This window comes from Podarcis bocagei (genome assembly GCF_964188305.1).
Source record: "Podarcis bocagei genome assembly, chromosome: 15".
NCBI classification, from domain to species: Eukaryota; Metazoa; Chordata; class Lepidosauria; order Squamata; family Lacertidae; genus Podarcis; species Podarcis bocagei.
Window position 1 is genome coordinate 21,530,843 of NC_138141.1, and position 15,246 is coordinate 21,546,088.

The 15,246-nt window shown below is 47.2% G+C and overlaps 1 protein-coding gene across 3 annotated transcripts in view; it reads left to right on the forward strand.

The window, feature by feature from the left end:
* Window positions 1-15,246, forward strand: part of ABCG4 (ATP binding cassette subfamily G member 4) — a 40,056-nt gene that overhangs the window by 5,818 nt on the left and 18,992 nt on the right. For all 3 annotated transcript variants that reach the window (XM_081172561.1, XM_081172562.1, XM_081172560.1), the window contains exon 2: window positions 79-317. In XM_081172561.1, coding sequence (XP_081028687.1) covers window positions 89-317 — 229 coding nt within the window. In that variant the 5' untranslated portion in view covers window positions 79-88. The remainder of the gene's footprint in view (window positions 1-78; window positions 318-15,246) is intronic.

A 15,246-nucleotide genomic window follows, 5' to 3' on the forward strand; every position in this document is an offset into this window, starting at 1 on the left:
TGGATTTCGTAAGAGAGTGAGTGAGTGAGACACTTCTAGCCCAACAGCTTCCTGATGCCTCCATCCCTTTTTCTGCAGTTCAGTGGCGATGGCCGAGAAGAGCCTTGACCCTGCATGCGTCTCCATCGCCCTGGAGGACACGGTGTGCAATTCCGGCTCGCAGGATGCTCCCCTCCTGACCACCCACCTGAAGAAGGTGGAGAACCACATCACGGAAGCCCAACGGTTCTCCCACTTGCCCAAGCGCTCAGCTGTGGACATTGAGTTTGTCGACCTGTCGTATTCCGTCCGGGAGGGCTCCTGGTGGCGGAAGAGAGGTAGGATGCTCTCCCGGCTTTTGTGCACACGTGTGAATCAGGGCCCGCTGCTTTTCCTCTAAGTCTCTCCTTCCATGGCCCCTCGTGGCTCTGCGCGTGCAAACATCTATGCACACACATGCACACATCTGCACGTGTACATGCGTGTGCATAGATGTGATTTGCTGGCATCCCTCTTAAGCAGGAATATAATGGGAAGAAGCGTGTGGAGGATTGTGACTAATGTACCAAACTAAGCTACATCTGCCTCTGAGTCACAGGAACAGCCTGGCCTGCTCACCGGCTAGTTAGGACATATTTCTTGTCTTCTCTTTCTTCCTGAATGCAAACTGGGAGGCTTCAGTGTTTGCTTGAGTGATATAGGAAAGAAGACCTGCAACAAAATGTTGCAGCATGGAGTGTTCCCATTAGTTGTGCTCCATGACACTCCTATCCACCCCCCTGCCCCATAAGTCAGTCAGCATTGCATGCCCACCAAGCATGCTAAATCCTCACTGAACTGCTGTTTTGGCGTTCCTGCCTTGGGGTCTTCTCCCTGTCCAATCTTTTTTCAAAGAGGGCCAAATTTGATGAATGAAGGGCCGTGGGGGCCGACCAAAGTTGTTGACCTTTTTGAGGTTGTTTAGGGATTTTTTAGGATTTTACCCCAGGGAATAAACTGCCACAGGGACCAGATTAAACTGATTGGTGGGCTGGATTTGGACATGCCTGCCCTATAGTTTTATTGCGGGTTTGTTTGCTTTTTTTCCAAATCCTGTTTTTTCTTTAAACCAGTTGAGCATGGGTAGTACCATTTTTGGCTACATAAGCATCAGCACTTTCACCTGAACTTCTGAAATCGAGGGATGGTTCCTTATGTGCAATGAAAAGAGAAGGGACTAGAAACTGAGGGTGGTGAGGTGTGTGTGGGGGATTGGCAAAAGCTGCTCACTTTTGGAACCCTCCGAGAAAGGAGATCTTTGTGAAGGTTCAACAGCAATTAGAGACATTATTCTCCCTTGTAAAACCCGCTCGTCTCTTGCCCAGCTTTCTGGGAAAGAAGACAGCAACCTAGGTGATGAGAGAATTTAGACACTTTGATGGATTTGCTTGATAGCTTGAATCTAAGGTCTTGCAAGCAAGCCTTACAAGACCTTAGCTATCACCTACCTGCCAACTCCAGTGTCTATATTAGCTTTCGTAAACAAGGTTGTTGGCAATTAAAGCTGCCATCTTGTGCACACTTAACTTGGGAATAAATCCCACTGAACTCAGTGAGACTTACTACTAAGTAAATCAAATCATAGAGGTGGACTGTAGCCTATCCAGTAGCTGAAATGGCTGGTTCAGTGCATAGCACTTTTCATCTTTTAACCTATCTCGGGACCTCAGGGTGAAGGGTGAGATGATGATGATGATGATGATGATGATGATGATAAAATCCAATGGGATCCATCCAATGAAACCGAAGGATAGGAGACTCAGGACAGACTAAAGGAAGGCCTTCTTCTCTCAGCGCATAGGGAAGCTGTAGAATTTGCTACCCCAAGATGTAGCAATGGCTGTCAATGTGGGGTAGCTTTCAAGGGGGATTAGATAATTTTAAAGGGGATTAGACAAATTCGTGGAGGGTAAGGCTATCAGTAATGACCAACGGCAGCTGCATCACCTCTAGTATTAGAAGCACCATGCCCTCCTGTGGCACAATGGGTCGCACATCTGGCTGTCAACTGGGAGGTTGGTGGTTCGAGCCCAGCCAGGGATGGCTGTGGGCCAGGTTCCTGCCTTGCAGGGGTTGGACTAGATGATCCTCGGGTCCCTTCTAACGCTACAGTTCTATGATCAGCAACTGTTAGAGAGGTCAGTTGAGCTCATATTCTGCCTATGGGCTTGCCACAATGGTTGGCCATGGGGGGGGGAATGCTCTATGAGGAACATAGGACACTTCCTATCAGACCATTTGTCCATCTACCTCAGTGTTGCCTGCACTGACTGGCAGCAGCTCTCCAGGCATTCAGACAAGGGTCTTTCCCATACCTGCCTGGAGATGCAGAGGATTGAACATGGCACCTTCTGTGCACAAGGCAGGTGGTCTACCACTGAGCCATCCCCCTTCTCCTAAATGGCCCCTTTGGTTTGATCCTGCTACAAATCTCTTCTAATGTTCTCATGTGTATTGTTTTTAACACTTGATTGGAAGCCACCCAGAGTGGTTGGGAAACTCAGCCAGATGATTATGTGTCCCAAGTCCAAAACTATCAGCTTGTTCCTCCTTTGCCATTTAGCCAACCGTTTGGGGAGCAGAGACCCTTGTTTTGCACGCAGGAGGTCCCTGAATTCCATCCTTGGTGTGCCTTGTTAAAAGAAGCTACACTCCATGTACATTACACATTTAAAGAACCATGATGCCACTTTCAAAGCTATGGCTTTTGCCCAAAGGATCCTGGGAGCTGTAGTCTGTTAAGGGTGCTGGGAAACCCGCAAGCAGGACCTGAGCATCCCATTGACTGGTATTCAGAAGCATTTCTGCCAGTGGCCACGGAGGCAGAATATCTCCATCCTGACTAGCAGCCACCGATAGCCTTCTCCTCCATGAACAGAGATGGAGCGCTACAGGTCCCCAGCCTTTGATCCACCTGACCCCTGTTCCTACACAGGGCTCTGGTATTTTTGCACACCCCACATGGTGAGAGAGGTCCCACATCCCATGAAGTTCCAGAGGCAGGAATTCTGCCTCTGGGATGGGGACTCCCCACCTGAAGGCATGCCTTGTTCTGCTCCGTCTCCCCGAAGATCGGAGGCCTTGATGCCAGGCAAGAACACGTGACGATAAGGAGATAAATTTAGCATCTGTTTCCTGCCCCAGCCACGGGCATCTTTCCCTCTCTTTCTCTGAGCTCTCTGGGGAGCCTGATCCTGCGTAGGCGGCACCGTTGCTCCGCGCATATAAATCAGTGCTGCAGAAAGCCGGGGGAGGGTTATGGCAGGTGGGAGGTGGTGGCCTGCCTTAATTAGCTCCTCTGCATGGAATGCCAATCACCAGCCTCCCCCCCAAAGCAAAGCCCCCAAAAGAAGGCGTTTTCTTTGGGAAAGCATAAGGTCGAGAGCACGCCAGCATGGGGCAGCGCCAAAGGGTGCTGAGCTCAAGGAAGGGGTCATTGGGCGCATAGGAAGCTGACTTATACAGAGGTCACATCCACACTGTACATTGAAAGCGTATGATTTCTCCCAAAGAATCCTGTGCACTGTAGTTTGCCAAGGGGAGTGGGTGGGAATCAAAGCTCCATGGGGCAAACTGTAGTTCCCATTATTCTATTTTTTGGGGGGGAGGGGTGAAGCCTTGTGCTTTGAATGTATGGGGCAAATGCAACCAGAGTCAGACTATTGTTCCATATAGCTCGGTATTGTCTACGCAGACCAGACAGCTACTTTCCAGGGTTTCAGCCATGCTGGCATCTTCTGAATGCCAAACAGATGGTCTGCCACTGAGGATTCGTCAACACTTCTGCTTGTCCCATGCTTAAAAAGCACAGGTCCAAGAGGTTTTGTCTTTTCCCCGCTGTCCCCATCCCCCAAAAGCCTGCTCTATAGCGCTTAATCAGAACACACAGCAATCCATGGAAAACCCGGTTGCCGTTTACTCCAATTCAGTGCTAAAGAGCAGGGTAGCACCACCAGGGAAGTGCCCAAAGTGTGCATGTGTGCGCGCACTCTATTCAGAAGCATGTCGTTCTGGGGAACCACCTGTTAATCCTTATCCACTTGCATAGGCGACCCCATCAAATGTGCTTGCTAGCCACGCACGGTACCCCAACCAGGGCTTTGATTGCCCTTTTGGCTTGGCCACTCATCCAGGACTGCAGACAATAGAGCAGTAAGGAAGTTGCCTCAGTGGCTGACAGTGACAGGCTGCCTTTGGCTTGGCAGGTCACAGCTTGCACAATCCTGCACTCCGTGGTTCCCCCCTCCCTGTCCCCGAATGTTTATTCCATTGCTTCAGCTTTAGGGAAGAGGGAAGGGATGGCTTGATAGACAGCGGCCAGTTCTCTATCTGCTGAGCCCAAAGGAGTTTGGCTCTGCCTTAAGCCAGTAAGATCCAGGTTAATCCTACTTGGGATTGACTTTGTGGAGCCCTTCAAGAAGCGGCTTCCTCCACTGCCCCTGATAAATGCTGAGCGTCAGCTGGGTCCCCTCTCTCCCCCTAGCCCGGGTCAAGTTATCTGGGAGAAATTTGACCCCTTCCTGCACACCATCCCTAAGGCGAGAAGGCTGGTGGGAATAATTTGCGTTTTGTGTAAAAAGCTTGCCTGTGCTTGCCTTGACGGTTGTATGACCCCCCTTGTCCATGCTGTGCTGTGTTGCTTTTTAGGGCAAAGGCCATAGCACAGGTGTAGAGCATCTGGTTTGCATGGAAAAGGTTGCAGGTTCAATCCCTGGCAACTCCAGGTTAGGGCTGGGAGATACTCCCTGGTCTGAAACCCTGGAGAGGTGCTGCCGGTTAGTGTAGGCAATATTGAACTTGGTGGGCCAATGGGTTTGAATCAGGACATGTCCCTGCGTTCCTAGGAGAAGTCCACTGACTGCGCCCTGACAGCTCAGTCAGTAGAGCAGAAGACTCTCAATCTCAGGGATTGGATTTGATATCCCGCTTTATCACTACCCGAAGGAGTCTCAAGGCGGCTAACATTCTCCTTTCCCTTCCTCCCCCACAACAAACACTCTGTGAGGTGAGTGAGGCTGAGAGACTTCAGAGAAGTGTGACTAGCCCAAGGTCACCCAGCAGCTGCATGTGGAGGAGCGGGGAAGCGAACCCGGTTCCCCAGATTACGAGTCCACCGCTCTTAACCACTGGGTTCGAGCCCCATGTTGGGCAAAGGATTCCTGTATTGCAGGGGTTGGACTAGATGACCCTTGTGGTTCTTTCCAACTCTACAATTCTATGATTCAAGCCAGGGGTAGGCAACCTAAGGCCCGTGGGCCAGATGCGGCCCAATCACCTTCTAAATCTGGCCAGCAGACGGTTTGGGAATCAGCGTGTTTTTACATGAGTAGAATGTGTCCTTTTATTTAAAATGCATCTCTGGGTTATTTGTGGGGCATAGGAATTTGTTTTTCTCTTTCTTTTCTTTTCAAAATATAGTCCAGCCCCTCACAAGGTCTGAGGGACAGTGGTTGAGGGGGGAGGAGAACGAATTCCTATGCCCCACAAATAACCCAGAGATGCATTTTAAATAAAAGGACACATTCTACTCTTGTAAAAACATGCTGATTCCCGGACCACCCGTGGGCTAGATTTAGAAGGCGATTGGGCCGGATCCGGCCCCCGGGCCTTAGTTTGCCTACCCATGTTCTCAGGCAGGGAGAATTCCCAACCCTCTCTGAAGATGTTGAGGACTGGACCTGGAATTTTTTGCATGCAAAACCGCTGAGCTTCAACCCTTCATCCGGGATTGTGATTCCTGCACACTGCAGTATGCATGCAGAACGTCTGAGTTGCACTGATGGCAGACTCCCCTAGCTGCAAGCAAAGACCCTTGTCTGGATTAGTGCAGAGCCCCTGGGGAAGGAGGGGGTGGAGGAAACCATCCCTACTGTTCTGTGAAAGGTTTGGGGGGGTGCTCTTTCTTTCTGGGGGATCAGGCCCCAGCAACCAGACCCTGGTCTTGGCTGAAAGGAAGACGAAGAGAAAGCAAACCTTGCCGAGAAGGATGCCCTCCCTGGCATTGCCGGAGCTGAGTTAGATTTGCAGCAGCTGAGCTCAAGGCAGGCGGAGGTTACTGGCAGTCAATGAACTCGAGTAACCACACTGCTCTGCGCCGCAATCGTGTCTGAGTGGCAGGCCAGCGGCATCTCTCTCATGCTGCGGGGGGAGAGAGTCCTTCCCATTTTTTCCCTGGGTTTTCTTGCAATCGCTCGCAGATTAAAATCTACTGGTTTGTTGTTTTCCCCTCCCTCCCCCCAGTCCACCTCTTTTCCCCTTCCCCCTCTTCAAACCAAATTGCCTGCATGCGTGTAGCTCAGTGGTTCTGTGTCTAAGCTCTGGGGCTTAGTCTGAAGTATAGGGTTTTGCCCTAGAACCTGTTTTCAGTGTCGGGGCTCAGCTTTGCAGAGGAATGGAGGCTGGGAGGAAGGAAGAGCTTTCTTTGAGGATGTGCAGAGCGGTTTCCTTAGGGCACTGCATAGCGACAGACATCTGGGGGGTTTTCAGAAAAGAGGATTTGGGGCAGGTGACAAATCTGTTTAGGGGGTTCATGGCTGCAATATATGCAGCAAGCAGTTACACACAGAGAGAGAGGGGGGGAGAAAGAAAGAAAGAAAGAAAGAAAGAAAGAAAGAAAGAAAGAAAGAAAGAAAGAAGGAAAGAAGGAAAGAAGGAAAGAAAGAAAGAAAGAAAGAAAGAAAGAAAGAAAGAAAAGAAAGAATTTTTATTGTATTGTGGAGTTACCGTGAAATGAAGTGATAATGAAGTTAATTTCTTCCCTCCCCTTGAAGTGCCTTGATTCAGAATGGAAATAAATACAGATTCAGATTTCCAGTCACACACACACACACACACACACACACACACACACACACACTTCAAATCCAGTTTCACTGATTTTTTTTTAATTGTTATTATCTGTTTTTCACCTCTACATTCTCAGCATATGAGAATGGCTTGGGTGGAAATTTCCCCAGCTTGTTTTCGCAGGGTTACTGTGCCAGGATCACTTCAGAAGTCAAGATTAGTGAGGCAGAGAAAGAGGTTTTAGAATGCAGGGGATAGGATCTGCAAGAGAGATCAGATTAGGTGGATTATAAATCTGCCATCCTCCTAACCTACTGGATTTCCCTAGCAAAATGCTGGCAGGGATATTTGTGCTCAAATGCTCCTTCCCCCCTGTTACACGGCATGACTTCTCACTCAGTACAGCTCCTTGCGCAGAGGTGCCCAACCACCACTGATACAGTTTGTCATTGAAAGGTATTCATGTTCAGCTGTTAAAATTCCAGATACCATTTCAAACATGGAACAGGCTCTGGCAAGGAAAGCTTTCCTAGGCAAACTCCTAGAATAGTAATACATCCCTTTCCAGCCTGGTCCCCTGCAATAAGCTTTACTCGCCCCAGATGACCAGTTGGGTGACTGTTAATAAACCTGATATAACAATTATTATGAAAACATGAAAATATTTGGGATTGTGTCTTTGATAATGTTTCCCTCCAGTCCTGGGTTTCAGCATTCCATACCCTTTAAATGCCTCAGGTGGGGGTTAAGGGTCTGTATAGCATTTTGGTTGGATGGGTGGAAACCTTAAATTTCATGTTATTTTTTAATTCGGCCCTCCCGTAGGGAGCATCATCTTTTCAAAATAGGTCAAAGGCAGGAAAACCATGCTTGGTATTTGCTGGTATTGGCAAACTTATTCTTTATTCCCAGTGATGCTTGTGGTTTGGGGTTCATTTTGCAAGACAACAAAAGCGCTGGGGCAAATATTTCCAAATGTCAGGGCTGGCCTCGGCCACCAGAACAACCTACATGGAGTCTGAGTTTGCCGTTTCTTCATTCACCTGCCTTGCAGCTGTGTACCTCATCCTGCAATTGTGCTCTTACTCCCTCGCCCCTTATACTCGGGCCCCTCTGCCTGTATCACCCTCTTTCCTCCCCACATGTCTTCCCCTTGTGCTGTTTCCCTGGGCAGCCATTTTGCCACTTGCAAGGGGTTGTGGGAAAGCACATCCGAGTTGCTAGGCAACCGTAGGGCCGCATAACACAGCCTGGACCACAGCACGCCACCGAGAGTTGGCACACTGCAGAAAGTTGCTTCCATAGGAAATAACTTGAGCTAACTCACGGCAGTGAGCCAAGTCACATAAAGGGAGGAAAAGGCAATAATTTCCTTCTTGTCCCCTAGCGCAGTTAGTCGGTGGCTTCCACGTTACATACTTTGGTGCTGCTGATACACTGCATTTCCACCATCGACTGGAAGTGGAATTAAATGGCTGGTTTTGCAATGCACTTAATATAGCGCTATTTTCTACAGCAGTGCTTCTGCCAAAGCCCATATCTAATGTTTGCTCAGAAATAAGTTGCGTTCAGCAAAGTCTCCAAAGAACTTAATTAGAAGCTTCCTCCTTTCAGCTTCTGTTACTTTTATCAGCTTCCCTTCCGTGTAGGGATGGGATAAATGATTGATTGCATCTCACTGCTCCTTAATTGCCACATAATTAGTCAGTTTCTGTTCACCTTTCGGGGGAGCGTTAATTTCTGACTTCCTCTCTTCTTTCATCCCTCCCCCTTTGATTGTAAAATCCTGCTATTTCATTTATCAACTTTGCCATTGAAAGAGGGTGGGGTGGGGAGGATGACATCAGTAATTAAAGTTTCCTCCCCACAGGGAACAAGAACTGATTAATTAAGGGGCAATTGATTAATCCCCAGCCACCCTGAAAGGAAGCAATCAACAGGGCAGACGGGGCAATCAGGACATTACTACACTAGGACCTTTGAAACCTCAGTAGAGTTTTGCCTGACCACAGTGGACAGGCTGATGCTGCAGTTGTGCTTTATTGCGAATTAATTGCCACAAATCAAGTCGTGGGGTTGGGGAGAAGTGAGCCACACAAGAAGAACCTGAAATACAACAGACTGGGAACAACCGAGGGGCTCTATTATGGGATGGTTGCTCCTCAGATGTGCATTTATTTATTTTTTGCATGATCCTTATGGCATGTTTGGCATAAAAACGCTTATCTGTATTTCACACATATCCCCTTCTAATCCAGATTTACCCTTTCCTGGTGAAATCTGACAAATAAACAAATTGTTGCAAATGGCCTGTTTGCAAGTTAAGTCTTTAAGCCCTCTGGTTGTTAATAAAAAGTGAGCAAGTTCAGGATGGCAATTCCAGACAAAATGCCAAGTGTGGAAGGAACTGTTGTTTGATCAATGAAGGCAATATTTGTTGTGAATAGACAAATCTTGTCTATTGGCCCTAACCTTTGACTAATCCATCTTAAGAAAGGAGAAGACGAAAGCTTTGGAATCCAACAGAACTCTTTGTTGGGCAGGAACATGGTAGGCTTGTGGAAGAGCTCTGTGTAGCTTCTATGCCCTTTGCGCTGGCAAAATGTCGGCCCAGCAGAGTAAGGCACCTGCTTAGCTGTCTTGGGCAGCAGGGACTCGTGAGCTGGAATGACTCATTGGAGGTCCTAAATCCACAGGTATATTCATTGTAATAGCAACAGGATTGATAGGAATCATGGGTGTAGCCAAGGGGGGCAGCTGCCCCCCACCCAAATAAATACAAATCTGAGGTTCTGTCCCCCTAACAAAAGCCTGCCTCCACCATCAAAAATCCTGGCTACGCCCATGATCAGAATGTCTACCTGTCACTCTCTTTAATAGAGAGTCCTAAACACATTTACAGTGGTACCTCGGGTTAAGTACTTAATTCGTTCCGGAGGTCCATACTTAACCTGAAACTGTTCTTAATCTGAAGCACCACTTTAGCTAATGGGGTTTCCTGTTGCTGCCGCACTATTTCTGTTCTCATCCTAAAGCAAAGTTCTTAAACCGAGATAATATTTCTGGGTTAGCGGAGTCTGTAACCTGAAGCATATGTAACCTGAAGCACCACTGTACTATGGAATATTCTGAGTAACAATGCAATGGTTTGTACCGTTCCCTAAACCGCTGTCTTCTCAATAAGCATTCACCTCCCTCCCAAACTACCGGTATCAGTTTGGAACATAGAAAGCTGCTGTATACCAAATCAAACCGAGCTCAGTATTGTCCACCAAGCTCAATATTGTCTACACTGACTGGCAGCAGTTCTCTTAAGAAGAAGAAGAGTTTGGATTTGATATCCCGCTTTATCACCACCCTCAGGAGTCTCAAAGTGGCTAACAATCTCCTTTCCCTTCCTCCCCCACAACAAACACTCTGTGAGGTGAGTGGGGCTGAGAGACTTCAGAGAAGTGTGACTAGCCCAAGGTCACCCAGCAGCTGCATGTGGAGGAGCGGGGAAGCGAACCCGGTTCCCCAGATTACGAGTCCACTGCTCTTAACCACTACACCACACTGGCTCTCTTAAGGCTTCAGAGTGGGTACCTTCCCTGCCCTTGCTGGGAATGAGGCCAGGGATTGAACCTGGGACCTTCTACATGCTAGGCGCATGTTGTACCACTGACCTATGTCTCTCCCCCAGTTCCTTTATGCTACAGACTCTCTCTCTCTCTAAAGGGATGACTTTCCTTTTTATTTATTTATTTAATAGTAAATTTTATTAGTATTTTCCACACAACTACAAAAAATAACAATACACCAAACACAAAAACAAGCATATAAAAAAACAAATCTAAATCCTACAAATTAACAATATAAACAGTAAAAAGGAAAACAAACCATTGACTTCCCCCAATGACTTTTCTAGAGTGGCAACCTGCTGCTAGTCACATGTCATTAAACTTCTCCAGCAAGCAAAAATGAAAAAAAGCTAACGCTAATTGGACACTTAAGCCCTTAGTAATGCTAAGCACGATTAGCAGCTGCTCTCTGCATGTTGCTGGGTATATACTAAGCAGGTCACTGTCGGCCATTGATCTGGTGGGTGCAAGTAGGAGTGGCTTTGCCAGGTCTTCTGAGGCTCAGGGGAGGAGCCTGGGGAGATGTGGGTGGAGTCTCAGTGTGTGGGTGGAGCTTAGTGGAAGGAGGATGCTCAGATTATTTGCTCAGAGGTAGTGCCTAACTGAGCTCACGTATTATTTGTAAAACACCTCGTATGTGCCAGGCGTTGTACAGGAATTGAGAAGACACATCGGGTCTGAGACAAAAGGAGAAGGGAAAACTTAACACCATCAGGGAGAAAGAGAAAAGGAGAGAGATTAAATTGTCTAGGAAGGGAAGTCAAACCCATAAAGCCAAATAGGATTAGGAGAGACAACAGAAGTTTCAAATAATTTCTTAAACAAAGAAAAGGCTGACCAGATAGTTTTCACCCAGGTGAACAGTATTAATGTGAATTAATGTGCTTCGAATGAATGTTGCGGATCTGCCCTAACCCTTTTGAGGGTCTCTTCATATGTCCAATTTATTAAGCCTTGGTTCTTATTCACTTGCACAAAGTTCATGCAAGGGTTAGATTGTGTCCATTCTTCACTGAGGCTTTGTTCTGATTTGTTTACAGGGTGGTTATATGACAAGAAGGATATATCCTGATTTGCTTGCAGGGTATTAATGTATCTTCCTTTAATCATTCATTCCACCCACATTTCCCAATACATTTCTCTGTCACATTCTTTCGTTTGTTCGTTTCCTAAGTGGACTTGTTGCGCTAGAGGGACAGAGCATTTCAATCCACTTTTAACTGTGCAAACTCAGAAGTTCCAATATCCCTCCTGCAAAAAAGAAAACCTTCTGGAGGGCAGACCAAAGATGAATAGAGTTGTGGAGCCCTCTAGCGGTGCTACTAACTTCACAGCTGCTGATTTATTTATTTATTTTAAGCACATTGCAAAGTAGCCAAGTTGTTCAACAATGTCTTCATCTGTGCATGTGTCTGCAGTAGACAGGAATCTAAGCGAGGATCCTAAAAAACATTTGCCATGTGGATCTTGAATCAAGCGAGTATGACAAAATCCAGCTCCCCCTGGTTGGATTCTGCAAGGGCCCTTCATCAAGTGCCTTATCCATAGCTGTCAATGTTTCCCTTTTTAAAAGGGAAATTCCCTTATTCCGAATAGGATTCCTCGTAGGAAAAGGGAAAAGTTGACAGCTATGGCCTTATCTCTTCCTGTCAAAGGCTATTGGACTCTTCCTGTCAAAGGCATCTTGGTGGTCGCTGTGAGAACAGGATGCTGGACTAGAAGGGTCATTGGTCTGATCCAGCAGGGATCTTGTGATCTTCTTATGTTCTCCCTCCTCACACATCTAGTTGCAGGTTCAGGGGTAATGTGTGCAGGGGGAAGGGCAGGAGAATAAAAGATTAATCACTTTTTCCCAAAGCAGCCTTCCCCAATCCTCGAAGTGGCTCAGTGGGGCTGCTAATTAGCAAAACAAAATCCACAGGAGACGTATTAATAACACAGCCTCCATCTCTCTTTGGTCCTTATTCAATTTATATTCTTTTATTCATTCTGGAGTATGGCACTGGTGTTTTTAATTATTATTGTTATTAACACGTATCCATTGCCTTGTACGAAATAAAATAAAATCTCCAAGTGATTTGACGAGGTAAACTGTAATGCGCGGAAGCAATTTAAAACCGTGAAAACGTTTGAAAACAACAAAGACCTAAAAAGCTTATCCAGTAACGTATCGATGAAGACAAGTCCTCCTACCCAGCCCACTAAAAGACAGTCCCCACCATAGGAGACAATATTAATTAACCAAAGGCCTGAGCGGGCAAAAAGGCCTAGCCTGGCACCTCAAGACTGGCAGCTGATGAGTAGTTATCTACAGGCAGCGATGGTGCCAGGTGCATCTCCCAGAAGCTGTAAGAATTGTGAGCCATGGGGTGAAATTCACCAAGTCATCCTACATGCTGTACGTTTAAAACACATTCGAAGGACGCTCTTTCCCTCAAAGGTTTCTGGGAAGTGTGGTTTAAGGCTTGCTGGGAACTGGAGCTCTGTGAGGGGTAAACTCCAGTACCCAGAGTCCTTTGAGGGAAAGAATGTGCTTTAAAGCATCGCGGGTACACAGCCTAAGTGTTTACACCAGGGCGGCTAACCCTGTGACCCAAGGACCATATTTGCCCTTGGTCAAGTCTCTGGGAGAGGGCCACATGCCCAGTAGTGCGTGCGAAATACTGGAGAGCTACTGTTATGTACTGAGTTGAATAGGATCCAAAATGCAGCAATCTGATTGGTCCTAGAACAATAGGATTCAGAATGCAGAAGTCTGATTGGTCCTAGAACAATAGGATTCAGAATGCAGCAGTTTGATTGGTCCTAGAACAATAGGACCCAGAATGCAGCAGTCTGATTGGTCCACAGGAGCCACCCAATCCAGTTCCAGGTGGAAGTGAATCCACAACCTGATTGGCCTACAGGAGAATCCCGGAATTAGCCAATCACGTGGGACCCATTGTGTAAATAATGTATATAAAGCAGACATTCTGGGGGGAACTTCCATTCTTCCTTACTACTATGAGCTGAATAAAGAGCATGAAATCCACTCTTGACTCCGAGTATATTTCAGCTACTGCCGGTCAGTGTAGACAAGACTAAGGTAGATGGTACAGCGGCCTGACTCAGTGCAAGGCAGCTTCCCTGTGTTCCAGCCGCTTGCTCTGTCCAGCTCATCCATCCCCCTGTTTTGCTTTCCATATTGCGGTTGGCATCACAGTGGTTGCCAGTAAGAATCAGGTCATCTTGAAATTCTGCCAAAATCTGCCGGTCCATCTGCGGGAGGGAGATGGGCGCTGCTGACCTCGGCTCCCTTCCTGGAACTCAGCAAAGCATCCAAAATTGATTCAAGTTCTCCGTTTAGGGGCTGGGCGTTCCCTGAAACGCTGCACACCTCCTCGCTAGGCCTGGTCTGGACTGCTTCAAGACAGGAAGGAGCGGTTGATGAACTAGACTAGGAACCAACGTGTGTTCCCTTACTCCCTGTACCAAAGATCACGCCTTTGTCTTCTGAGCTAGGCTGTGGACACACACTACATTTAAATTTTGAATTTAATTTTAAAGCTAGGGTTCATTTAAAGCAAGTGGTTTTCTGCAAAGGAGCTGGGAAACGGTAGCCTAAGGGTGCTAGGAATTGTAGCTCTGTGAGGGGTAAACTATATAGCTCCCAGAAGTCTTTGGGGAAGCCATGTGTGCCAATAATAATAATAATAATAATAATAATAATAATAATAGTAGTAGTAGTAGTTATGCAAATTTATTTGGCGTGTGGTGTGCATGCAGCCTCCGTTAATCCCAAGGAATTCCTGTGCTGAGAATGCTTCCAGGCAACAGCTGCTTTGCCAGCAACAGTTCAACAGGTAAAGCTTTCCTCAGAGTAAGGAGAGGATGCAATGGTGGAAAGGTCTGAAGCACTTGCTCATGCAGAAAGCCCCGGGTTCAATCCTCAGTGTTAAGTTGTGGGTGAACATATCAGACGACACAGCGATTCTTCAAACAGCTCTTGTTTATTCACAGGCCAGAACAGAACTGAACTGAAGGGTTCAGCCAGCCTGCTTATATAGAGCTCCACTACAATGCAACAGTAACAACTTTCTGTAACTATCCAATCACTGAATGTCACTTTCGATCCCTTATTTGCATATGTGGACCTGAGTGAAAACTATCTACAGTATCTCCCTGCTGGCCCAGGGTGAGAAATTCAGTACATAACACCCCTTCCCACCAAGATAAGGCGTTAGTTACAATCGTAATGGTTTCCTTATATACAGCACTACACGTAATGGTTCAATTAGACACAAAAGCATATCGGTTACATTTCACCTACTTCCATTAGACTGACAGTATTACATGTCCAACAACGTAGTCATTTAAATAAGTTGGGTGTTTGGAAACTCTGCCAGACCACCGGGGAGCGGTACCCAGGTCTGGGGGGCTGCCCGATTCTTCCCGAGGCTGTAGCGCAACCCTAGGTGGCGTTGAAACCAAGTCCCCTGGATCTGCTGCTGTGGGTGGAAACTCTGTGAGTGGAGTTGGCGGAATGTCAGGCATGGCAGTGGTCTGAGTCTGTGGGAAGTCCAGCAGACCCTCTGAAGCGGCTTGGTTCAGCTCCACGCCTGCAGCTTGTGAGAGAGGTGTAGGTGGAGCCTCGCCATCTGGTCCAGGGTAAGAACTTCAGTACATAACACTCAGCATCTCCATGCAGGACTGGGAAAGTCCTTGCCTGAAACCCTGGAGGCTGCTGCCAGTTAGTGCAGCCAATACTAAGCTAGATGAACCAAAGGCCTGACTCGGTATAAGGCAGCTTCCTATCATGTTTGGAGAATGACACCATGGGCTG